Genomic DNA, 25,569 nt, shown 5'->3' with positions numbered 1-25,569 from the left:
CGAGGGACGTTTATGGCGCATGCGCTGGTCACGCCGTCCATGGTGGTCTCGCCATTGACCGGAGGCGCGCTGAGCGCGCAGAATGGGCTGGTTCCATGCGACGTGCCATCTGATATTTTCAGCCTCCACCGACGCTGATCTCATGGTGTCCACCATGGTGTGAAAACGAGGCCCGAATAGCCCATCCGGGCTGATGGGTGCCTCGCGGAGGTTCTTCCTCGATGCTTCGGGAATGGAAGACTGCTGTAACCACAAGTTCCTGTGGATCATGGTCTGCCAGGCTGCGATCCGAGCCTGAGAGACAACGATGCAGGCGCACAAGGTGAGGGTGGCACTGGCACAGTTGCTGATCTCCGTAGCCACATCGGGGGGGCAGCTCCGTGGTCTGAGCGGCCAGCTTCGTCATGGAGAAAGCCAGCAGTGAGATGTTGTTGGCCGCCGCTGATGTTTGGAGAGCACACTGATGAGCTCGGTCGGCCAGACGAGCGGTCAGTTGATCCTTGGAGGACGGCGGTACCGGCCGTCGTCCCACCGCTGCTCGACCCGCACCAAAGTACGCCGTGAGGTTAGGCTCCAAGGGCGGAACTGGAGGAAAACCACGGTCGGTGAGACCCTCCACTTTGGTGATGGGCACATAGGTAGAGACAGGTGCCTTAAGTTTTGCGGCTCCGCCACCGCCCCTTCCTGGTACTTCCTGATGGCCAGAAACCGCGGCCACACGGGGTCTCGTCTGGCCGCCTGGACCAGCAGAAAATCCCTGCACATCTCATCTGGAGGAGCGGCTTCCTACGGTGGCGGAATGGTAAGTTCCTTGTAAGCGGCAGCTCTTTTGATTATCTCCGGGAGCTCCCGGAGGAGACCGCCTATTGCCGGCAGGGATGTAGACGCAGAGAAAGAGACCCCAGGGTCCCCTGGGTGTAACGGTACATCTATTGAGCCACCGCCGAGCTCCGGCTTCCCCGACAGGGGAAGGGAAGAGAGGGGTGAGCTGCATGAACTATGGATGGAGGGGGCGGAATCGTCCGAATCCAGCCCTTCAGACAGGTCCAGTATCTCAAGGGCTTCATCGACCTCGTATGAGTCCCGCACCGGCCACACATCTCTGGCAGCAGCTGCAAAAGCGTCAGCTCTTCGCTGCTTCTCAGCCTGGGGAAGAAGAGCGCAGTACGGGCACGACGACTGCGGAGTGAGAGCCAAGCCGGCATGCTCCGGTCCCAGGCAGTTCTCACGGCGGCCGTGCAGGTCGAAGTTCCTGATGACAGTGGACAGGCAGCCCGGGCAGGTCCGGTCACCGTCTGATGTCCTCCTGGAAGTCATGGTAGGTGTAGAATCTCTCATATGCTTGTAGTGTTCGCTGAAGAAAAATGGGAGCTGATTGTATGGTCTCAAGGCAATTTATAATCAAGGGGAGACCGTGGGTGGGGCCCACACAGCAGGTGGGCGTAGACTAAAATTTCTCAGTGCTGCGCACGCGCGCGAGGAATAAACCCACTAGCAATAGCCTTAGAGGGCGAAGCCTATACGAAATAGAACAGTCCCGCGCAGGGCTGTACTTCATAGTCATCTGCAGGCGCTCTGGTCACTCTGACATCGCTCACACACTGTGAGCTCCAGCAGGTGCTTGCAGCAGCCAAAGGGGCGAGGCCAGGCGCTGCAGATGTGTCCATCTAGGCTGACTGGCTGTGCACTTTACAAGGATGAACAAATATCTTTAATGTCTTCACTTTGTATTATCCATGACTTTCATTGCACAATTAATATAATGCTAATAAACACAGTCATATAGCCTTTATGAGTCTATTACTATGATTTTACCCTCCTGTTGGCACGTAGGACCACTGAGAAATGTAATTGGTGGTAAATAAGCGGGAGCTCATGGGTCACACTTTCAGAAGCCTCCTTTGTCTTGCATCGGCATATTTGCTGAGGAAACGCAGGGCCCGGAGCCGTCAGGCCATCTGGGTCCACAGAGTCCTGCAAACCCGGCAACTCCACGGGGAATTTCACCGGCTGGTACAGCTCCGGGAGAGCCCAGACCATGCTGATAAATTTCTCCTCCATATCCGAATCCCAGTCTGCAATTGGCTGCTGCTTTGCCGGTGCTGCTGCTCATTTGCATAAAGTTCAGCTTCTCTCAATTTCTACTTGACACTCTGGTCGCTGGCATCGTGCCGCTCGCTGCAGCCAATGCCCCTGACCCCCTCGTCGCCAGTGTGCATTGAAAATGAATGGCTGGCGGCTGCTTATGACGCTCATGAAACTTTTGGTGGGAATGCACAGTAAGTCTTAACTAGGAAATGCAGCCAATGTGGCTCAGTAGTGTGTATGGCCTCAACGTGCCTGTATACTTTCCCTACAGGTACCTAACAGCAGCCAGGGTTCCTCTGGTTAGCAGGTGGAGGTCTTTGCGGCCCTTCAAGGATATGCCTCCCCAGACCATCACTGACCCACCATCAAACTGGTCATGCTGGAAGATGTTGTAGGCAGCAGAACATTCTCCATGGCGTCTCTAGACACCGTCATGTCTGTCACACATGCTCAGAGTGAACCTGCTCTCATCTGTGAGGAGAACAGGGCACCAGTGGCCAGGGGCGGACTGGGACACAAATTCAGCCCAGGACATTCAGGCACACCGGCCCTCACACAGGCCCACACACCAGCCCACACACTGGCCCACACGTTTCTACCTATAATCCTCTAAATGCTTGTACACACCACACAAACGCTGTCCTCATAATCAACTGCATAAGAAAATCAGCAGTCATTGTTTATTTCCAGACTATAAAATAAATGCAATAATGAATTGGCCACAAATGGCTATGTGCTTATTATGCAACTTAAAATAAGAGCATATGACTCTATCCTAATGCATCTAATTTTATGCACAATATAATTGTCTGCCCTGCCCTGCCCTGCTCTGCCCTGCCCTGCCCAGCCTTGCTTATTACATAAGCCCAATTTATATCTCCATGGCTCACAGCCATGAACTAAGGGGGTATAAATTGGGCAATAGGCCCTACAATCAACTTTTAGTCAACTTATTACTACAACAAAAAAAAATCCTACTTAATACTACTAAAAATGTTTTCCTCTGGCTAAAATGTAATGCATAATAGGCTATGCCTTCACATTGCACCTGTCATATTTCTGGTCTCATCCTCCTCCTCATCATGACTGGGGTTAGTCTGTCTCACAGCTTCATTGTCCTTGGGACTGGGAGCACCACCTAACGTTAATTGCATGCATCCCCTGGAAAAAAGCAAGCACATATTTTCTTTTAGTACAGGTTTAAATTATGATGACTTAATGCAATACCTAGTAGGCTAGTTGGCCTCTTGAACCGGACACCTAGAAGAAATACGCAATTTGCGAAAGCCAACCTTGCACATTACATGCTCATGAACGTTAGCTAACTTTAATGCACCTGCTATGGCACTGTCGGCTCCAGCTCCATCTCCGTCAGCAGCACCAGCAGCCTCAGTGTGTCGACCAATGCCGCGGCCAAACAGGTCAGTTATTTTGGAGCACTTTGCTGCCTCTTCTCGTAAAAATTTTAGTTTTTTCATTCAAGTTTTTTCCACGCCACCCTTTCTTTTTTTACCGGCTTTATCCATGTTTTCTGTCTAACAGTCAAACTAGCCTGGTCTGCCATGAGTAATGACTGATGACTGCCGCTGAGCCAATCAGATTTCAAGAAAAACAAGAGCCTCTCAGTGCTCCTCCTGTTCCTCCTTGCACAAAGAAGCAGATATTTTCTCCATGCTCTTGACGCTGTGCTGGGAGACACAGCAAACCTTCTGGCCACTGCCTGTATGGATGTGCCATCCTGGAGTAGCTGCACTACCTGAGCAACTTCGGTGGGCTGCAGATACCACCTCATGATACCACTAGTGGTGAGGGCACTGGAAAAATGCAAAACTAGCCAAGAATCAACCGGAAAGGACTCAGAGAGGGAAATGGTCTGTAGCCACCCCCTGCAAAACCATTCCTAAATAGGGGTAGTCTTGGTAATTGCCTCTCCTTTCCACCTGCTGTCTGTCCAATTTGCACAACAGCAGGTGAAATTGATTCACAATCAGTATTGCTTTCTAACTGGACAGGTTGATATGCCAGGAGTTTGATTGACTATGAGTTACACTGTGATGATTATGTGTTCCCTTTATTTAAGCAGTGTATATACAAGCTTGTTGTGTATATATGTGTGTGTGTGTGTGTGTGTGTGTGCTAGAGAGAGAGGGGAAGACAAAGGCGGGTGTGGTAATCAAAGGGCCGTTCGGAGGTGTTTGTCTGACCGTGTGGTCAGGACAAAAACAAAGTAAAAGAAATGGGAATTGTGAGCCGCCTGTCTGGGTGTAGCTCTGTTGAAGGCAAATTTGTAGATGAGTCTATGTGAATGTGATATGTGTTGCAAAGGGTCTGGATTAGTGCAGAGGATGTTTAGTTGCATGCAAGACTGTGAAAGCATTAGCAAACTAACCTCACTTAGCTTAGGCAAAGCCAACTAACCAATAACCTAACTGCAAACAATCACAAGAACAACTCAGTAAACAGCATTAAATCACATTCAACAAGTTAAACAGTCTTGCTTAGCCTGTACAGCTGGGATAAAGCTATGCCCAGTTGTTACGTTACCAATCCTTGAATGAATGGAGGGAAGAGTTGGTTTGAGGCTTGCAGCTTTTGTTAGCCGGTAGGGGAAAGCTGGAAAGAGCTGTGGTTCCAGGTGCAGTCTTTGTTGTGTCCTTGTTCCAAAGGTGCAGATCTGAGGAAGCTGGTCGCTCAGGGTCCATGCAGAGTTAGACACTGGAGTGCTAACACAACTTGATTCTTAGTTGCAAACCTTGTGTTTGGCACACTAACGTCACTGGTTTCCAGGTTCTGGCCCTGCTGTGGGCATGCAGGTCATGGTCCAGGAGAAAGAGAGCAGAGGTCTGTAGAGCAATAAAAAAGCAGTACTGTCCAATCAAGTCTGACTCTCACCAAGGTCTGAGGTGGCATCCTGTGGAGGTGGGTGTCAAATAACTGTCCTTTGTTGCAGAACAAAGAACATGAGGTCTCTTACCATTTCAGATGGCAAGAAAAGAAGCCTTCAGATGTCCAGTTTAGATTTTAACAAATGCCAAATCATCTGTAGTCCAGTGAATCCCAACAACTCTGTACAGTGAAAAAAAAACAGCTACAAAAGTCCATCTCACTTTTTCATTAGTCTAAAGACATTTTCGAAAGTCTTGTTTTGTCCAACTAATGGTGCAAAATCAAAAAATAATCTTAATATATAAAACAGGAAAAAATCATCAAATCCTCAAACTGCAGATGCTAGAATTGGCAAACTCTGGGCATTTCTGCTTGGAAAATAACTCGATAACTGATTATTATAAAATAGTTGCCAAATAATTTTCTGTCTAGCTAATAATATCTTCATGTCTGAAGCAGACTTGAGGTTGATAGGAAACTTCTGAGACAAGCTGATACCATTATCATCACTATATAGCTGATCATAATGATATCATATGAAATCAGAAGACCTGAGGAATCCAGTGGTACCAACCATATCATGTTCGCTTCTCAGGAAGAGGATTAACCCTATGGGCCCGAACGACGCAAAGTGCGTCCAAATTCACACCCATTCTCTATTGATTTTCTCCGTGACCATGCATCATAGCGAGAAGCCACGCATATCATGTGAAACAGCGGAACCACAGCTGTCCGACAAGACCAAGCACTTGTCGGTAGTCTAATGTTTTCACAAGGAAAAACAATGATAAATTTACACTAAAATTATGTATAACAAAGCTTTCATACAGCTTTGCACACACATTACTCTTGGATGGATTACTCGCGAATGCAGGGTCAGACAGAAATGTCACACATATCACATGAAAGCGCAGGACCGGAGCTTTCTGATGATACCAAACACATCATTGTGCTGTCATCCCATCACGCTGTAAATACAGATCAATTGTCTACAAAATAAAAACCTGACGAATTGCTTTACAATCCATTATACAGATCTTGTTATCAGTCACTTCATATAGTGAGGAATAATATTATTATTATTTTTCCATTATCTTAGATGTAAATATTGTATGTTTCTTTCAAATAAAACACATTTTTGACTTGTGAATGAGTCAATGGAATTTCTTGCAATAATGAAAAAATGCTGGCAATTATGTCGGCCTGGCACAAACCACATGTTTTGGACAACTGTGAAGTGCCAGAATGTCCCACCATCATGGTTCTTATATTGCCAGATTCCAGAGAGTCTCCCTTCTTCATACATGGCAGAATATGTCAACTTCCAACTTGCTATGGTGAGATACATGTAAAAATGTAAGAATTTAGTAACACAGATTGTTTTTTTCATTGATAAAATTAATAGTGTACAATAATAAAATACAGGCACATAGACGGACATGTAATGATGGCAAATCTGGATAGCCCAGACTGTCCTTAAAAAAACAAGATATAGCATGTGTATGTAGCCTTTATAATGACTGATATGAGCTTAAAAGTAAAGGCAGTAAAAATACCTCAAAAAGGCCTAGGGCCCAAAGGGTAAATATGCTCCATATTTAGGCTAAATTTTGGCAAAAGAAAATGACATGGGCATTTTCACAGGGATCCCTTAACCTCTGACCTCATAATGTCTGAATGAAAATGGGTTTTATTGGTACCCACGAGTCTTCCCTTTGCCCTTTGTATTTCTCAGCAGTTTCAGGAAAGAAGTGCTTGCCATCCAATTGCTGAAAAATGTCTTTCTTACAGAAATCTCCTCGGGTCCGGACTGGCCCACGGGAGAACCGGTGCAGAGAGCCCGCCTGCTGTCAGAAATGATAAGGTACTTGTCAGCATTTGTCACAACGATTGGTCAAAAAGTTTTTTTTTTGTAGATTCAAGACGTGATTAGTTTGTTTCGCTTTCCGCCCGTGCCCGCCCCCAAATCAGCGCGCCTGTAAACTGAAAGCAGCTTGGTTGTGGAGAGTCAGGTGGAGCAGAGAACAGAGGGGTGTGTACGTGTGCCTGTGTCTGATGACTACTGACCAATACATAGAAACATTTTAATTATTTTACCTTTGTTTTTACATGGTAGTGAGAACATTGCTACATTGTTTATTTTACTGCACAAAATATTTGGTAGGTCTTCCTGGGTCAGCAATACCTCCACAGGTGGGTTGCAGCACAGGCTGAAACAGTTTTGGGACCCCTCTTAAGGATAGGCTCTTATCTGTCTAAGTTCAAAAGTTTTCAATATCTATCTAATGTTACTGAAATAAGATCAGATAAGTTGAAGTTGCTGCTGACTTATATTTTTACTTGTTTTACTGTTGCATTGAATATGGGTGTTGCCATATTGATTATGATAAGCTGACACCAAAATGATTTGCTGACAAAATAATACAATCATGTTGTTTAGTTCAGCATAATACCCATTCATATAGGGAAGGGAAGAGAAAGAGAAGAGAAAAGCACTAGACTGGAGGACTATGAGTAGGGTTGCTGTTACAGTTGTGTTTAATAGAGTTGTTGTGTGACTGTCAGTCTGGAAAAATGAGCTTTGGTGATTACTTAGCCCATATGTGTGTCCGTGTGTACGTGCACGTGTGTGAGCATGTAATGTGTAGATCGGATAGCCTGGGTGGATGTATGACTCCCGGCCTGACTTTTTTTCCCAGTCCGGCCCTGAATCTCCTTTTTGATACCAAATATCAGCATGTATTTTTCTATGGTGTTCCTCAGGATCTTTGTGTCATAATGTAGTATTTTAAAGAGATTTTTGGTTATTTTTATCAATTATTGAGTGGTAAAACATGCTTAAATTTAGCACCCAAACTATATAAGAAGCGGTATCAACCCAAACATTACTGCAACAGCTTATGAGACATAGTTGATGATGTGAATGGCCATTATATACTTCCATTAAAATGTACTTACCCCCTATCTAAACTTTAAAAGTCTGAATAAGTGCCTAACTACAGCATAATGTTTATGACTAGAAGACCTTGACACACAGTGCTGAGCTGCATCTTAAGTTAATCTTAAGGTTCACAGCCTTCATATAATAGCAAGCATGACCATTCTGCTTTCTAGTTTGTTTGTTTTTCTTATATGTTTTATACTATATGTCCATACATTGGAGGGATGGCAGAGATCTCTACGGCTGATATTCCAACACTCAGCAACTCACACCAAAACATTAAGGATCAATAAATAACACTGCAGGTAAGAGGAAAAATATGTATTTTTGATTTTGAGGTAATTTGTCCCTTTAACTTTTAGATCCTTAAGTGTTGAACTTACAGCGTGCCTCCATTGTTGAGGGAGTTGGAGCTAGGTCTGGTCTGTGGCTGGGACCTGGCATGGGATTTGGGCTGTGGCTGAAGCATGCTGGGAGGCTCCACACTGTTTAACATCATAGGCAGATCTTTCTCCTGCATGTGAGTCAGAGGCAGCAATGGCTTAAACAGAGCCCCGACCTTGCACTGTGGAGGAGAGACGTATGGCAACATGCTGAAGACACTCAGAGGCAGCAGGCAGAATATTGTTGCACCCAGCCCTGACAGCGGGGGTTCAGTGCCACCCAGCTGTGCAGACGGGCCAAAATATTCATTTGTCGCAGTCATGCTTGTAGTACATCTGTGTGTATCTGTGTCAGTGTTTGTATATATGGAAACAAACATGCACCTGTATAGTAGATGTGCAAGGTTGCAAATAACCACCAGCCAGCAGCCAAATTCATGTTCAGCTTGGCTGTTGCTGCTTAGTGAGGCTTTATTTAACCAACTTTAGCAGGTTACCAATCGCACCGAAAAGATTAACTTGGCAAAGCAGACATACATTTTGTAGTCCACCAGTGAATGGCTGCTGGATACAAAAACAATTTTTTTTAACATGTGTTTATGCATGCAGGTGTACAGTAAAGGTGTGTATCAGCATGTGCAAGCATAATATATGTGGCCACATGCATGCAGGTTTGCACTAGTACATCCAATGTGTGTGTGTGTGTGTGTGTGTGTGTGTGTGTGTGTGTGTGTGTGTGCGTGCGTGTGTGCGTGTGCAGGCAACTGTGTGGATGTTGTACCTGGGAGCCTGACATGCTCTGTTGCTGCTGCTGCTGCTGCAGCCTTCTTGCTCGATTCTGCTTATAGTAGTCGAAGATCATCAGGGCTGCATAAACCTTCCCTACTGTCAGTTCATTAGCTGGGGAGGTGAGGAGAGAAGAAATAATGTGAGGAAGGAAGACAGGACAGGAAAAAGGCAGGAGGGGAGGGGAGGGGAGGGGAGGGGAGGGGAGGGAATTCTGCTGACTCATTCATCTCTTCTTGACTCATCTTTATTTATCTGCTTTTCTCCCTAATGGTGTAGTTTAGAGAAGACCAACGTCTTACAATAAGTGATTTAATTAATTCAGAGTAAATAATCAAAATATATTTTTAAGGTAAACAAAGTAAGCATTTTGACATTTTTTATATGTAATTATGTGGTGAGCACTTCTGGAAGATGGAAGCAAAAATAAAGGTTATAACTGCATTCATGCCTTTTGCGTGCAGTCATGTGGACAGATACACAGGCGTTCTCAGTCTATCATACATGTACTCACCTGGGGCAGAATCTATCAGACAGCTAAAAGTGAAAATGCTTCACTTTAAATTCTGCTCACAATCTCCATAAAAAAGCTACACATCAAATTCCTTGCAGCCTCAAAGAGCAGTTTGCTTTTTGGAGAGACTGTACAAAATATCAGTGGTCATGATAAATTATAATGCATTGGCTATAAGGCAATAATCTCTAATAACGATGTAATGCAGAATAGGGTAGTTAGGCTAATATTTGCATTTGAGCTGAAGATTTATTTATTTTTTTGCTGCTACACAACCTTTTCTTTTTTGCATTTATCAGGGATGCAAACAACAAAAATAAAGTTGGCAACAATTTTATTTCCAGTCACTTTTCATGCATCGTTGTTTTCTGAATTCTAAAAGTGGTGCTAAACTCTCCTTAGGACATGAGCAGAGGCAGGACTTCTTTCCTGTTCCAGGTAAGCTACCTCTGCCTGGCATAGCCCTGGAGGGAATCATACATTTGGCGTGTGTGTGTGTGTGTGTGTGTGTGTGTGTGTGTGCGTCTGTGCGTCTGTCTGAACTAACCAAATACTACTGGACCCATCAGCCTAATATTTTTCTCAAGGTCAAGGTATTTAGTGGTTGCAGTGATTCACAGATTCTGAAAATTTTATCTTATTGACTGCTCTGTTTATTCTGTCATTGACTTCTGACTCCTAATCAGCATCTACCATAGTTGGAAATTTCCAGCAATCGGCTCGGCAAAAAAAAAAAAAGCGTTCTCTAATCTGTTGCAGGACAAATTTGGCTTTTGCTGTGGCTCAAAAACTGACTCTTAGAAAAGTCTGGTCTGAATTTAAACTGTGGATAAGCAGATTAATTCCATACCTGATAAGTTACGATCCACAAAAGTCATAAAGGCACGATACCAGATGACTAAACCCCCGTATCTGTTATCTTCACCCCCATCTTGACTGTAAATGAGAGGGGAAATTGAACTGAGGACTTTGGACTTTGGGACTCTTCCTGTTTATTGTTAACTTACTGAGTTGATACAGTTAGGTCCAAACCTATCTCCTCCCACAGTTTTTGATGTATTGACACCAAGCTTGCTACACAGCATCTTCAGACCGTCCTCCCCAGTCAATCCAGCCAGATTTTTCAGTTGTTGAAAAATGAGCCCGCAGTGCATAAACATTTTTTAGTGTACATACTGTCAAGAGCTACTAGAAATTTTCACTAGGTAGATTTCCAATTTTCCAAAAAACAAATTGCAAAATTTTGATGTCATGGCAGAAGTAGAGTGGCAAGTTTTAGAGCTATATCTCAAAAATTGAATGTGTGACATCATTTTAAATTCTATCCTCATGTAAATTATTACAGTCAATGGAAATAGAGCATCCCTAAAGGGGAACTTAAAGTTCACCCCAAAATCAAAAGTACTTGTATTTCCTTTTACCTGTAGGGCTATTTATTAAGTTCAAGCCGGAAGGGCTGAAACATGAGTGCTTTGGTATCAACTTATTTTTTTTCTTTCTAACTAGCAAATTCTTGTTGGTACATTGTACACGTGAAATTTCTGCCCCTCACACTGTTAGTCCATCTGACTTGAAATTAGACACGCAAGTCCAGCTCAATGGGCTCTACAAAAAGGCCTCAGGAACCACTGAGGTCCATATGACTCAATTTTCCGCAATTTTGAATTTTATGAAAAACCACATTTTCTGTGGATCATTATTGGACCAAGCTTATCAAAAGTTATCAAAATGTTGTTTATACCTCATTGTATTGTATTTGCAAGATATTTGCAAATGAACTTCAAAGTGGGCATATCTCAGCACAGACATCAGCCTACCTCCTCAATATCAATCATTATGAAACTTGCGAGAGGAGCCCACATTAGTACCTGAAACATACCCTGAAAAATTCACTTGAAGTGACCACTAGGGAGCACTACAAATGCAAAAAAAATGTGTTTGGCATATCACAAATCAATCTATAAATCAGGGTTAGGGTTAGGGGGTTATGGTCAACAGGGGGCACCACCAGTTCCAAACGAGTGCATTGGTCCAGCACAAAATTTGGGAGAGGTAGACACACGCACATCCATATTACCAGGTGCCGAGTCGAAAAGACGTGATCAGGAAGAAAGAAAAAGACTTGCAACACTGTAGCTGCTTCCAATAGAAAAATATATATACTTTAGAAAAGAGCAACTCCAAAGCACTTTGTATTGCTACACAAGGGGAAGCATAATGCCTCATTATGTACTGTTACCATGGTAATACCACTGAGATATTCAGGCTAATTATGTACAGTACCTTATAAATTTGAGAAGATTATGTAAGCTTACTTAATTAAGGTAACTTTATTTAATAAGTTGGTGGTGAGTGAAGAAACAACACTATTTGTCGAGAAAGATTTTCTCAAAAGCTGGAGACACTGTAACATCATCAGTGCCATGATTTAAAAGAATTCCCTGCAGAAATAATTTTGTGTTATCCTACATAATGAACAATTTCTCTTTGGGATTGTGGCAACCCCTACTGTTACCTATTCAGCAGTGTTCTCATAATTCACCTCCCAGCTTAGTTAATAGGTTGGTCATCAATGGCTACATCTCAAGTCTCTTAATTGTCAATTCCTTGCTTCTTGATCACCACTGGAACCGGAAATCATACTGGTGCACCATTTTGAAGACTGTTTCAAAGCTCTTATTTCTGCCCAGAGGAGTGAGGCTTGAGGATCGAGGAGGCATCTCATCTTCAGCGTCATTGCCCCATCCTCTTTTCAAATCCACCCTCATAACTCATCTGTTCACCATGGCTTTTTAATTTTTTTTTTAATTCGATAATCATCACACACTTTCTCTGCCTTCTTCTGTTGTCTGTTATAGTTTTGTTGCTTTTCTGTACTGCTTGTGTTGTATTGTACTGTTCTGTTGGTGTTATTGTTTCATTACTATGTATTGTAAAGTGACTTTGGGTTTCTTGAAAGGCGCTATATAAATTTAAGTTATCATTATTATTATCATTATTATTGTTATTATTATTATTATTATTACCATTATACATATAGACAGATAAGCGATTAAACTGAAGTGTATCACTGCCAAGTTTGATGTTTTAGTTGTTTTCTGATTCACCATCTAGCTGAAACAACAACTGTGTAAACTGTAGGTCTGAACAATAAAAGACAGACAACTTTCTTCATTTATTAGAAAGATTTTTCTTTTCACGATCTGTTATTTGTTCCATTAACATTTATTATGGAGACAGTTAAAGTCAGTGTGTGTCTGTCAGCAAGAAACACTTATTACATCACTGATGGTCATTTCCAATCAGTCACATGTGAAGCTGATCACTCCTTCATAATTTAAATTTTTCCTGAAACATTTTGATCAGAAATAAATACAGGTACAAATAATCAATAAATAATTTCAGTATAAATACAAGATGCAGGTTGTTATTTATGTGCTGTTGCTTGTTAAACAGAGAGAAAAGACTGCTGCTCTGCCAGTGATAACTGTGTGTCTTTTTGATATATTATATACAGTCAGGTCCATAATTATTTGGACAATGATACAGTTGTCATCATTTTGGCTCTGTACACCACCACAATGGGTTTTAAATGAAACAATGGATACCTGCTTCAAGTGCAGACTCTCAGCTTTCATTTAAGGCTTTTTTCAAAAATGTAGTATGAACCGTGTAGGAATGACAACCATTTCTTCACACAGTCCCCCAACTTTAAGGGCTCATTAGTATTTGGACAAACTAACATAATCATCAATTAAACAGTCAGTTTTAATACTTGGTTGCAAATCCTTTACAGTCAATGACTGCCTGAAGTGTTGGACACATAGGCATCATCAGATGCTGGGTTTCTTCCCTGGTGATGCTCTGCCAGCCCTTTACTGCAGCCGTCTGCACTTCCTGCTTGTGTTTTGGGTGTTTTGCCCTCAGTTTTGGCTTCAGCAAGAGAAATGAATGCTCAGTTGGATTCAGGTCAGATGATATGACTTGGCCATTGCAGAACATTCCACTTCTTTGCCTTAAAAATGTCTTTGGTTGCTTTTGCAGTATGCTTCAGGTCAATGTCCATCTGCACTGTGAAGCATCGTCCAATGAGTTTTGAAGCATTTAGTTGAATCTGAGCAGATAATGGTGCCCCAAACACTTCAGCTTTCATCCTGCTGCTCTTGTAAGCAAGACAAGACTTCACTAGAATAAATACAGAGGGTTTATCACAAGATGCAAACCATTGGTTAGCCTTAAAAATGGAAGGCCAGATTAAAGTTTGTCAAAAACCATCTAAAAAGCCTGTACAGTTGTGGAACAGCATACTATGGACAGATAAAACAAAGATCAACTACCAGAATGATGGGAAGACAAGAGAAGGAAGAAGGGAAGGAACTGCTCATGATCCAAAGCACACCACCTCATCAGTGAAGCATGGTGGAGGTACTGTTATGTCATGGCCATGTATGGCTGCCAGTGGAACTGGTTCTCTTGTATTTATTGATGATGTGACTGCTGACAAGAGCAGCAGGATGAAAGCTGAAGTGTTTGGGGCACCATTATCTCCTCAGATTCAACCAAATGCTTCAAAACTCATTGGACGATGCTTCACAGTGCAGTTGGACAATGACCTGAAGCATACTGCAAAAGCAACCAAAGACATTTTTAAGACAAAGAAAACGAATGTTCTGCAATGGCCAAGTCATATCATCTGACCTGAATCCAACTGAGCATGCGTTTCTCTTGCTGAAGCCAAAACTGAGGGCAAAACACCCAAAACACAAGCAGGAAGTGCAGACGGCTGCAGTAAAGGGCTGGCAGAGCATCACCAGGGAAGAAACCCAGCATCTGATGATGCCTATGTGTCCAACACTTCAGGCAGTCATTGACTGTAAAGGATTTGCAACCAAGTATTAAAACTGACTGTTTAATTGATGATTATGTTAGTTTGTCCAAATACTTATGAGCCCTTAAAGTCGGGGGACTGTGTGAAGAAATGGTTGTCATTCCTACACGGTTCATACTACATTTTTGAAAAAAGCCTTAAATGAAAGCTGAGAGTCTGCACTTGAAGCAGGTATTCATTGTTTCATTTAAAACCCATTGTGGTGGTGTACAGAGCCAAAAAGACGACAACTGTATCATTGTCCAAATAATTATGGACCTGACTGTACATATATATATGCGCGTGCAGACACAAATTCCATCAAAAGTTTCTACAGCTGTTAATATAGCCGACTAACAGCTGATCCAGTGGTGATCAACTGCCAGTGTCAGAAGTTGTTTCATGTGACGCTTTTTAGGAAACGTCTCATTTCTCTATAAACATATTTCCTCTCTTCTCCCTTGGTTTTCTTGCATCTTTTCATGCATCCCTGGTGGGAGAGACTAAGACGTAAAGAAAAGATACAAGTGAGAATAACATGGATGCAATTTAAGAGACTTGAGATGCAGCCAATGCCATCTGGTAGGACCTGGGCCCACTGTTCCCAGTCTATAAAAACAAGCCTGTGTTTCTCTTTGTTTCTCCCTGCAGGTACCCCTCTGGTTATGTGGCAGTGTTAGGTTCTACTTTCTTCTCCTTTGTTTATTTTATGCATTTTACAATATTCATAAACCATTCTCACCTACCTTGCACACCCTGCACTACTGACGTCATTGATGTATACATCCCCTGTCCTTTCATGTTCTGTCATATAAGCTAGTTTTGTCAAATAAGTTACTGTGTGTAATCTCTGGCACGGTGTGTCTCCTATTTAATCATGGCCTCTCTAAGCCAGGTTGTGACAAGGAGTTTGTGTGACACCAGAAAGTTCAAGATGTAGATGATGAAATGCTTACGCTTATGTGGTGTCACCAATAGATCCATGGTCTTTTGAGACAGGCTGGGCCACACTGTAGACAACTCCTTCTTTAACTCAGCATCACACAGCCGCTGGGCTACCATGCCTGGAAATCAAGAGATTAGACTTTGAATGTCTTTTATTAAAACACATAGATCAACTGCCAATCACAGCACAGTATGTGGTGTTTTCAAGTAAACTGGAAATACACCAACCAGTTAAGTTGCAGTTACAGTTTGCACCCATGTTTGTCTAGACTCATATGTAGCTGTGATAGTAGACAATGCTTCAAATATGGATGTCACTGACAAAAAAAAAAAAAAAAAAAAAAACGCCCTTTAACATCAGCATGATACGCAGCTGGTAGTGGTTATAAACTCCTCAAAAAATGTTTGGAAACATTATTTCAGTCAATTATTTCTCCCCTTTAATAATACTAATTGGTGTAGTATTACATATCGTTAGAAAGCCTGATTAGTCACCTTTACAATGAGGTATAACTTGTAATGATCATGCTTTCGTGGAATGAGCAACACAGCAAAATGTGTGGGTAGCGCCTCAAAAAAATGTGCCAAAATCCCCTGCAATATTCTTCTGTTGGTATTCACTCTTGTTTTGAGCTTAAAGTGCTGGCAGGTGTGTGCCAGTCACAGGTGTGTGACTGGCACCTGATTAGCACCTAATTGACAGCACTTGTGTGCATGGGTCCTGCAACTTTGTTGAGTTTGTGTGTGCTCCAAGCATCAACATGCATTTGTCCCTTCAGGATAAGGCCCGTGCAGTAGGGCAACTGGAAGCTGGTGTTCCGGTACGCAGAGTGGTAGCATTATTTGGTGTCAGCCCTGGTACTATGTCCAAACTTAGGACCAAGTTCCTTGAGACTGGTGAAGTCAAAGACAGACTGAGAAGTGGGCATCCCAGGAAGACAACACCCCAAGAAGACCGGTTCCTCACCCTTGCTTCACTGAGGAACCGTAGGCTTTCTTCCAGAGATTTACAGGCAAGATTTGCACAACGGTACCACAGACAGATCTCTAATCAGATGGTGAGGAACAGACTGCACATGGCCAGTCTTCATGCTTATAAGGCTACCAGGAAGCCTGCAATGACTGGCCTTCACCGTCAGGCCCGTTTGCGCTGGTGTCGACAGCACCGACAGTGGAACCTAAGAATGTGGGGCAACGTCATGTTCAGTGATGAATCAAGGTTCTGTCTGCGGAAGCTGGATGGCAGGATCAAAGTATGGAGACGGCGTGGAGAACACTATGCAGATTGCTACACAGATCGCGTGACATCTTTCAATGGGAGAACAGTACTTGTCATCATTGAAGGCAATCTCAATGCAGTGAGATATCGGAATGAGATTCTGGAGTGGCAATCCCATATCTCTAGAATCTGGGACCTAACTCCATCCTCCAGGATGACAACGCTCGCCCCCACAGAGCCAGGATCATCACAGACTACCTCCAGAATCTGGGCGTGGAGAGGATGGAATGGCCTGCAGTGAGTCCAGACCTCAACCCAATTGAACACTTGTGGGATCAGCTTGGGCATGCTGTACGTGCCAGAGTGACCGACACAACCACGCTGGTTCAACTTCAACAACTCCTGGTTGAAAAATGGGATGCCATCCCACAGCAAAATGTGGCTAGGTTGGTGACCAGCATGAGTAGGCTGACCAAACGTCCTCTTTTGCCCGGACATGTCCACTTTTCACGTCCCGTCCAGGGTGTCCGGGGCATCCGGGGGGTTTTTATAAACTGATGATAATGTCTGGTTTTCCGTGTGTGTTTGTGTTAGAGTGCGGCATCGGCCGCATATTTCTGTCCGAACCCGAACCAAGCCCGTCACACAGTTGTTACAGTTACAGGCTATTTAACAGGCCGGGCGCACGCCGTGGCTGCTCAGTGGAGAGGGAGACCTCCGTGTTTGAGACGGGAGCAGGAGGTGGGAGCGGGAGGCGGGAGGCGGGAGGTCCGACGCTTCCAGCGAGAGGAGAGGGAGAAATAAAACAAAATAAGATAAAATAGGAAAAACCTGTCTCCCTCTTTTATTTTATTTTCAGCATTTAATCAAGGCGGAGTTGGGCGGCTGGAGGTCCGAGACTTCCAGCGAGGGGAGAGGTAGAAACAAACAGCCAATGTGTGTCTGTGTGTGTTATGTTCAGGTGTTGTCACGTAAATAACAGTGCCCAAGCAATAAACAGGATAGACAATAGGATTTTATTTATTTTTACATTACATTTTCACTGAAAGCTGACCGAATCCGACCCGAGCCCGAATACAATTTATAGCTACATTTTTGACCAAACCCGGCCCGACCCGTCGGGTACCGTCGGGGTCGGATCGCCACACTCTAGTATGTGTATGTGTATGTGTCCCCTATTGGGGCCTATCTGAATTTCTGTCTTTGAGAGATATTATTTTGTAATATAACTGAATTTTCTATCCATACATATAAATTTTAAATATATTAAAATGATAAGGCATCTTCGAGTAAACTGTGAGTATCATTTAAGTAGGCTATGTCATGGCTGGCCGAGTGTCCTCTTTTTTGGAAATCAAAATATGGTCACCCTAACCATGAGGAGGAGGTGCCAAGCTGTTGTGGCTGCGTATGGATCTTCCACATGCTACTGAGGTCCCTGACAGTGTAAAATGAATAAAGAGAAAAAAATGGCCAATATGTGTTGTCTTTTTTCCTTATTGCTGTGGGAGAGTGCAATCATCCAATCCACCAAGCAACTCTTAACAAGAGTGAATACCAACAGGAGAATATTGCAGGGGATTTTGGCACATTTTTTTGGGGCGCTACCCACACGTTTAGCTGTGTTGCTCATTCCACGAAAGCACGATCCTTACAAGTGATACCTTGTTGTAAAGGTGACTAATCAGGCTTTCCAACGTTATATGATTGAAAACCAATTAGTGTTATTAAAGGGGAGAAATAATTGACTGAAATAATTCCAAACTTTTGTTGAGGAGTTTAGTTTGACGGCGCTTGGCGGCATCAATGGGAAACACGGCAGTCCAAGAACGAAAGTTACAGGATTTATTTTGAAAGAGACAGTATGTAAACCGTAAATTTCCTGACCTTAACCCGGGACAGTGGTGTTCATGTCCCATAAGATTCTAAAGCTAAACCCTGTTCTTTTTTCCTAAACCTAATCACATGCTTTTCATGCCAAAACCTAACCACATGTTTTTGTTGCCTAAACCCAACCATGTGCATTAGTTGTTAGAGTAAAGAAAAAACATCACTTTGCGTTGTTGTACTCATAAAGTGCGTTTATTTTTAAAAAGACAATATGTCAACGGTAAATTTCCTGTGAAAACGGAAGCAGCAGGGGGAGGTGTCGACAGATCCAGCTTGGCGCAGTGACAGTTTCGTGCCAAAAGGCTTTGCCGAAGGTGCTCTAAAAGCTCGCCAGCTGAAACCAGGTCTACTGTCAGCGCAGGCGGAGTGCAGCCGGTGGAGTGGAAGTTTGGCTGACCGGTGGACAGTGCGCACACGTCACCAAAACCTCACAGGCAGGTTTCCAGAATGTCAGGCACATTAACAATGCAATAAATACCCACAAAAACCACTATTCAATGCAACTATCTGCAATCAGCACATAAATGTATCTCTATATCGACTGTCCCGTCACATCTGATGTCAGATCAAAGGGGATTTGCACCGTTTGGCACATTTGGCACACGTAATGGAAACCCAACCTGATTTGATTAACACAGCTGCAAACTAATGAGTTCACATCCCTCTCAGCCAACCACAAACAGCCACAGCATCAGATAGGGAGTATATATTCAGCATCTGTCATCTTAGAAAAGTCAAAAGAAAAGAAACAGAGTGAGACTGCGAGAGAGAAAGAGAGAGCACACGTGCACAAGAGAAATGCTGTCAACAAATTGTAAGTTATGTTCGGTGTCTTAAGGGTTTACGTGCTTCATGTGATTGCCTATACAAATGTTAAAATGTTCTTGCTTAACATGATCTACAAAGATGGAGTACATTATTGCGAGGAGGAGGATTTACGCAGAGAGGGTGTACCGTCAAAGGACATCCTATTTGGGCATGACAGAGCTGGAATGCAGGTGGGCCACACGAATAATGACTGGAATACCGCCGTGTCCAGTGTAACTGTCATTTCATGACGTACTCTTTTTCATTACACAAGAACAAATTACATCTACCCCGCGAGGTGGTCCAAGTGGTGACGCGCATCGTGGCCTCTGATGCGCACCCCGGTGGCACCTGTGCTCTCCCTGTTGCTGTAAAGGTGACAGTGGCTCTGACCTTCTTCGCCACCGGGTCTTTCCAGCACACCGTGGCCGCGGTGGCAGGGATCAGTCGGGGAGCTTTCAGTTCGGCTATACATGTAGTGACGTCTAGTCTAGTCAGACATGCAAATGAGCACATCATTTTTCCATCCACATCTGAGAGCCAGCTGGAAACGAAGCAAGGTTTCTTGTTGAAATGTGGATTCCCTGGAGTACTGGGAGCAATCAACTGCACACATGTACAGTTGCGCGCCCCAGATACCCAAGCCATCACTTACGTGAACCGTAAGGGAGTACACTCCATTAATATCCAGGTGATTTGTGACTCGAATTGCCTGGTGACACATGTGTATGCTAATTTTCCTGGGTCCGCTCATGACTCGTTCATCCTGGCGAATTCTGTCATCCCCACAGTCTTTCAGGGGGACCCCCCTCTGGATGGGTGGCTGCTAGGTGACAATGGCCATCCACTGAAAACGTGGCTGATAACGCCATACATTACACCCACAACAAGAAGACAACATGGTTTTAACCGTGTTTTCAGTAGTGCTCGGTCAGTCATCTAACGCACTTTTGGCCAGATCAAAATGCATTTCAGATGTGTGGACCGTTCAGGTGGTTCATTAACATACAGCCCCCAGAAAGTCAGTGTATTCTTCGTGGCATGTTGCATTATACACAACATAGCTACACGCCGTGGCTGCCACTTTGACCTCACGGAGGAGACATTATAGGACTTAAGACAGAGAGAGGCCGAACTGTATGTGCCGAATCAGCAGGAAGAGCATCAGGGCGCACGGGAGAGGAGAGACCACTTGGCTGCACAGCTCTGTCCTTAAATATGAGTATTTCCCTGTACATCCATTCACTCATTTATGGTGTAAATTTACTCAATCACATTAAATATAGGCTACAACAAATCACCCAAGGGAGGGACTCATTTGATTGGTGTGATGTGAATCGGCTGTGTAAAACCCACTCCACGCCTTCTCTCTTCCCTCTTTCCGACTTGCGCAGGCGGGAGGGACGGAGGTGGGAAAGAGGAGTAGCTGCGCCAGCGCACACGGTGTGCCAAACTTGCAAAATCCGTCTGGCCACACCCAGTTAGCGAAGTGCAGGTGCGCTGCGCCTCCGCCTTGCCCGGTCTGCAAAACTAGAGGCCATGATGTTAGAGTAATGGCCAGAAAATTTTTGTAGAATATTGTGATGTAACAGTGAAGCTGACCTTTGATAAGATAAAATAATGAAGTGACGACATTTTATATCCAAACAGTCAGACATCCATGTGAAATTTTGTCATAATTAGTACATGAGTTCTTGAGTTCAGGCCAAAAACATGTTGTGTGACATCACAGTGACTGTTGATCACCAAATTCTAATCAGTTAATCAATGAGTCCAAGTGGACGTTTGTGCCAAATTTGAAGAATTTCCCCCAAGGCATAATCCAGATATCACGTTCACAAGAATGGAACGGATGCATGGATGGACAGACAGACAACTGGAGGCCATGGCGATAGCTTTCGCCGGTGTGGAGGCATATAAAGGGTGGAGTTGGAGTTTGAACACATCATTTCAAGAAGTTTGTAATTCATTTGACATTCATTTGCTTCAGTTTATCAGTCATTTAGTAACATTATAAAATTTGCAAAAACTGGCTTTATTTGTTAAATTTCTAACCATAATTCCAAAAAAGTTGGAACATTGTGAAAAATGTAAATAAAAACAGAATGCAATGATTTGTAAATCCTTTTTTTATCCTTTTTTATATTCAAAATGAATACAGTCCAAAGACCACATATTTAATGTTCAAACTGATAAACTTTATTTTTTTATTTTTGTAAAATATACACTTATTATGAATTTGATACCTGCGTCACGTTTTGAAAAAAGTTGGGACAGGGGCAACAGAAGACTGTCAAAGTAGGTGAATGCTCAAAAAAAAACCTGTTGGAACATTCACAGGTTAACAGTTGGTACGAAATGATAGTATCATTAATAGGTATGAAAGGGGCATCTTGAAAAGGCTTGGGTGCTCACAAGCAAGGATGGTTACTTTTTGAAAATCAGTGGGGGCAAACAGTCCAACAATTTGAGAACAACCTTTCTCACTGACCAATTGCAAAAACTTTAGGGATTTCACCATCAACAATGTATAATATCATCAAATGATCCTGAGAATCCAGAGAATCCTCTGCATAAAGTACAAGATTGAAAACACTGAATGGTTGTGACCTTTGACCCTCAAAGGGCACCGTATTAAAAACTTGATTGTATAATGCATAGTACGACATGGACCAGGAACACGTTGGAAAACCACTGTCAGTAAACATATGCTTCATATTCAAATGCAATTTAAGACTCTACGCTGCAAAGTCAAAGCCACATATCAATAACATCCAGAAGTGCTGCAGACTACTTTGGGCCCGACCTAATCTGAGATGGACAGACACAATGTGAAAAAGTGTGCTGTGGTCTGATGAGTCCACATTTCAAATTGTTTTCGGAAATCACGGACGTTCATGACGTTGTGACACGAGAGGATCGTCCAGGACTATCCACATTGTTACCAGCTCAAAGTTCAAAAGCCAGCATCTGTGACGGTGTGGGGGTTTGTTAGTGCCCATGGTATTATGAGTAACTCGTTCATCTGTGAAGGCACCATGAATGCTGAAAGGTACATACAGATTTGGGAGCAACATATGCTGCCATCCTTTTTCAGGGACATCCCTGCTTATTCCAGCAAGACAATTAGACACATTCTGCACATGTTACAACAGTGAGGCGTCTGTTATGGCTGCAGGGCCGTGTGTGTGTGTGGATGGTTGTTTTTTCTTTTCTCTGCTGTCTCCAGGTTTGGCCCCTCCCCTCCTACTGAAAATGGCTGGTAACTACTCACACCTGTGAGCCGTTACCCATCAGGCCCTGGGGCAGCATAAAAACCTTCTCAGAGAGGCAGATTTTCCCCTTTTTGCAGTCTCCCAAGGCAGCCACTTGGTGAGCTGTGTGTGTGTATTCTTTGACCACTTCTAGAGGCGGTTGTGTGCCGGTTGTCGGTAAGATTACTCTTTTGGTGAAGAGTGTGTTATTCAGCAGTATTTTGTAGGTGGCTTGACTGTCTGGTAATATCCATTGTGTTTTGTTGCCCTGTTCAGGCAGGTCGGCCTCACCTTTTGAAGAGCTCGCTTTCAGTTGTTGTGGAGACCTCTCTTGTGTTTTTTTTTGTCTATTATAAATAAATCCCTAAGTTTGTACCATCCGTTTTCCTCATCCTTTTCATCCCGGTTCTATTCATTGTGTTACACCCTCCATCCCCTGGGCTCCATCAAGGGCCGTAACAGCGTCATAGAAAAAGAGTGCAGGTACTAGACTGACCTGTCTGCAGTCCAGGCCTGTCTCCCATTGAACATGTTGTGAATTATAAAGCACAGAATACAGTACTGGAGACCACAGACTGTTAAGCAACTTAAGTTGTATATCAGACAAGAATGGGAAAGAATTTCACTTTCAAAACTTCAACAATTAGTGTCCTGAGGTCCTGTACACTTATTGAGTGCTGTAGAAGAAAAGGTGATGTAACACAGTGGTAAACATGCCTCTGTCCCAACTTTTTTGGAAAATGTTGCAGACATCAAAATCAGAATAAATGTATATTGATAAAAATAAATACTGTTGATGAGTTTGAACATTGAATACTGTATCTTGTCTTTGGACTGTATTCAATTGAATATAAGTTAAAAAAGGTTTAGCACATCATTGCATTCTGTATTTATTTACATTTTACACAGTGTCCCAATTTATTTGGAATTGGGGTTGTAAATTAAGTTAGGACAGTAAAACATTGCCTTAGTTTTTTCTTTTTTTTCTGTTTCTTTTTCTAATGGTTGAAGGCTACATTTTGTCTTACATGAAACCAGATTTTAATCTTGATATATGACAAAATGTATTAATAGCATGTGCCAATTTATACTTACTCCCCTCTACAGAAGTACAAATATCTTATCAGCAAATGACTCTGGAGGAAGTTAAAGTCAACGGTAGAATATTGCTCGAGTAAAAGTCTTAAAGCATCTAATATTTGATAACAAGAGTCATGTTTGTGATATTAAATTTACTTAAGTATTGAAAGTAAAAGTACAAGTAAATGCTGTTAATAAAAAAGCAAGCAGTCAGAATTTTTAGAATTAGTAAGTTTCTTTTGTAACCTACACCACCTTCAAAATGGAGTGTACATTACACTTGAAGAAAAACATTTTTCTTCACAACTTAAAGGATTTAAAGAACAAGATCCAGCTTTTCTCTTCTCTCCCATTTCTTCATTTATCTGTCTGTCCATCCCTTTCACCCTTCTAAAGAAAGCATTCCCAGCAAGCAATAGTCGTGATTTAAACGTATTGCCGATATTTATGTCCAGTTTAGTCTAGCTACATGTAACCCAAATCTAGCTGATTTAATTTTGAAATTGATTAAATGTAATTTTCGCCATTGCAGATGGCATGCAGTATGATATTCAATCATGTATGGAGGGTCAACAGTAATTAAAATATGTTTATCTCAATTTTTTGGACATGGTCTCTACATAGCCGTATAACTGATGATGTCTACACTACACAAATTTTCACTGACAGCCCAAATTCAGCCGTGATTTAGCCTAGACGTCAGGTCTTCATGTAGACGGCTATTAGACGTTTTTTAAACCAAAAAATGCTTGTTGGGTTAAATCATATTCTACTGATCTGAAATGAGAGGAGAAAACACTTACCCAATTTAAGCATCCCTTCATCGGCTTTACATTTTTTCAAGAATGCAATTAAATTCAAAACCGATTACTTGTAAGGTGTTAAATACATGTGATTGTCATTGTTACTTCTGTATTTTCTTTTAAATATCAGCTACAAACACACAGACAACATGTTCTGGTGTTTTTTTTCTCAAACTAATGGTAGAGGGAGGCAAGGTTAACATTATTCATATAGTGGTATCTTTTATTGGGGTGGAACACAAGGGAGAGGACCATTCTAAGGAGCCCCTTAAAGGTCAAGCCGGGAGATATGTTTTGGTCTGACTTTTGCGTCCCCTTGCAATACTTTTGCGTTACCTCGCAATACCTTTTGCGTTCCCTCACAATAAATTTTGTGTTCCCTCGCAATACTTTTGCGTTCCCTCACAATAGTTTTGCATTCCCTTGCAATAACGTTTTGGATTCCCATGAGCCACCATTGTCACTTCTTCTTAGATGCCTGCATTGATCGGTGACCAACGTAAACTTGTATAAAGCTGGCGAGATCTCCTTTTAAACTGTAGTGTTGTTATTATTGTTTTTCATTCCGTTGTAAGTATCCTACTTAATTAGGTTCAGGAACCGGCACCATGTCGGTTCTGTGTCAGACTGGCCAGTCTGACATTCTTCATAATTCATAAAGAACGTTAGTGAAACACATAGGCCTAACAGAAACATGCGTTCGTTTAGGGACAAGTTAGTGGTCCTGTTACTCGTTCCACAGGCGAAGGACCCACATACAGTACATACACCGGTTGTAAGTAACTTTTAACATACGTGAGTCTTTGTGACTCTTGGCTCTTGTCCCCTAACTCATGCTTGTTTGTGTTTCACTAACAATATTTTCACCCAATTAAGTCACATCCCGTTATTTCCCGTTATTTCCTCTGTAAACCTAACGTTACAGCAGTCTACAAGCATGCTGTGTCAATAAATCAGCTCAGTCACTGTTAGAAATGTAGTATTTAGCCTAATAACATCATGCTACAGCAGTAATAACGTCAGCTTTAGTCAAATGGCTCTAGCTCTCCCGGTAAATGTCATAAACTCTGGACACATTCTCCCTGTATGTTGACATGATAATGGCC

The 25,569-nt window shown here is 42.8% G+C and overlaps 1 protein-coding gene across 7 annotated transcripts in view; it reads right to left on the bottom strand.

Moving 5' to 3' along the window:
* The window catches only part of cacna1ba (calcium channel, voltage-dependent, N type, alpha 1B subunit, a), a 775,969-nt gene that overhangs the window by 107,141 nt on the left and 643,259 nt on the right, over positions 1–25,569 (bottom strand). For 6 of the 7 annotated variants that reach the window (XR_013492059.1, XM_078170996.1, XM_078170991.1 and 3 more), the window contains 3 exons: positions 15,422–15,529; positions 9,080–9,198; positions 8,299–8,480 (listed from right to left, as the gene is read on the bottom strand). Coding sequence is in view for 6 of the 7 variants with exons in the window: in XM_078170996.1 (XP_078027122.1) it covers positions 8,299–8,480; positions 9,080–9,198; positions 15,422–15,529 (409 nt within the window). In the remaining variant the exon portion in view is untranslated. The remainder of the gene's footprint in view (positions 1–8,298; positions 8,481–9,079; positions 9,199–15,421; positions 15,530–25,569) is intronic. The other variant, XM_078170993.1, reaches the window with a different exon arrangement.

This window comes from Epinephelus lanceolatus, chromosome 9 (genome assembly GCF_041903045.1).
Source record: "Epinephelus lanceolatus isolate andai-2023 chromosome 9, ASM4190304v1, whole genome shotgun sequence".
Lineage (NCBI taxonomy): Eukaryota > Metazoa > Chordata > Actinopteri > Perciformes > Serranidae > Epinephelus > Epinephelus lanceolatus.
This window is presented reverse-complemented; position numbering and strand designations above follow the sequence as displayed.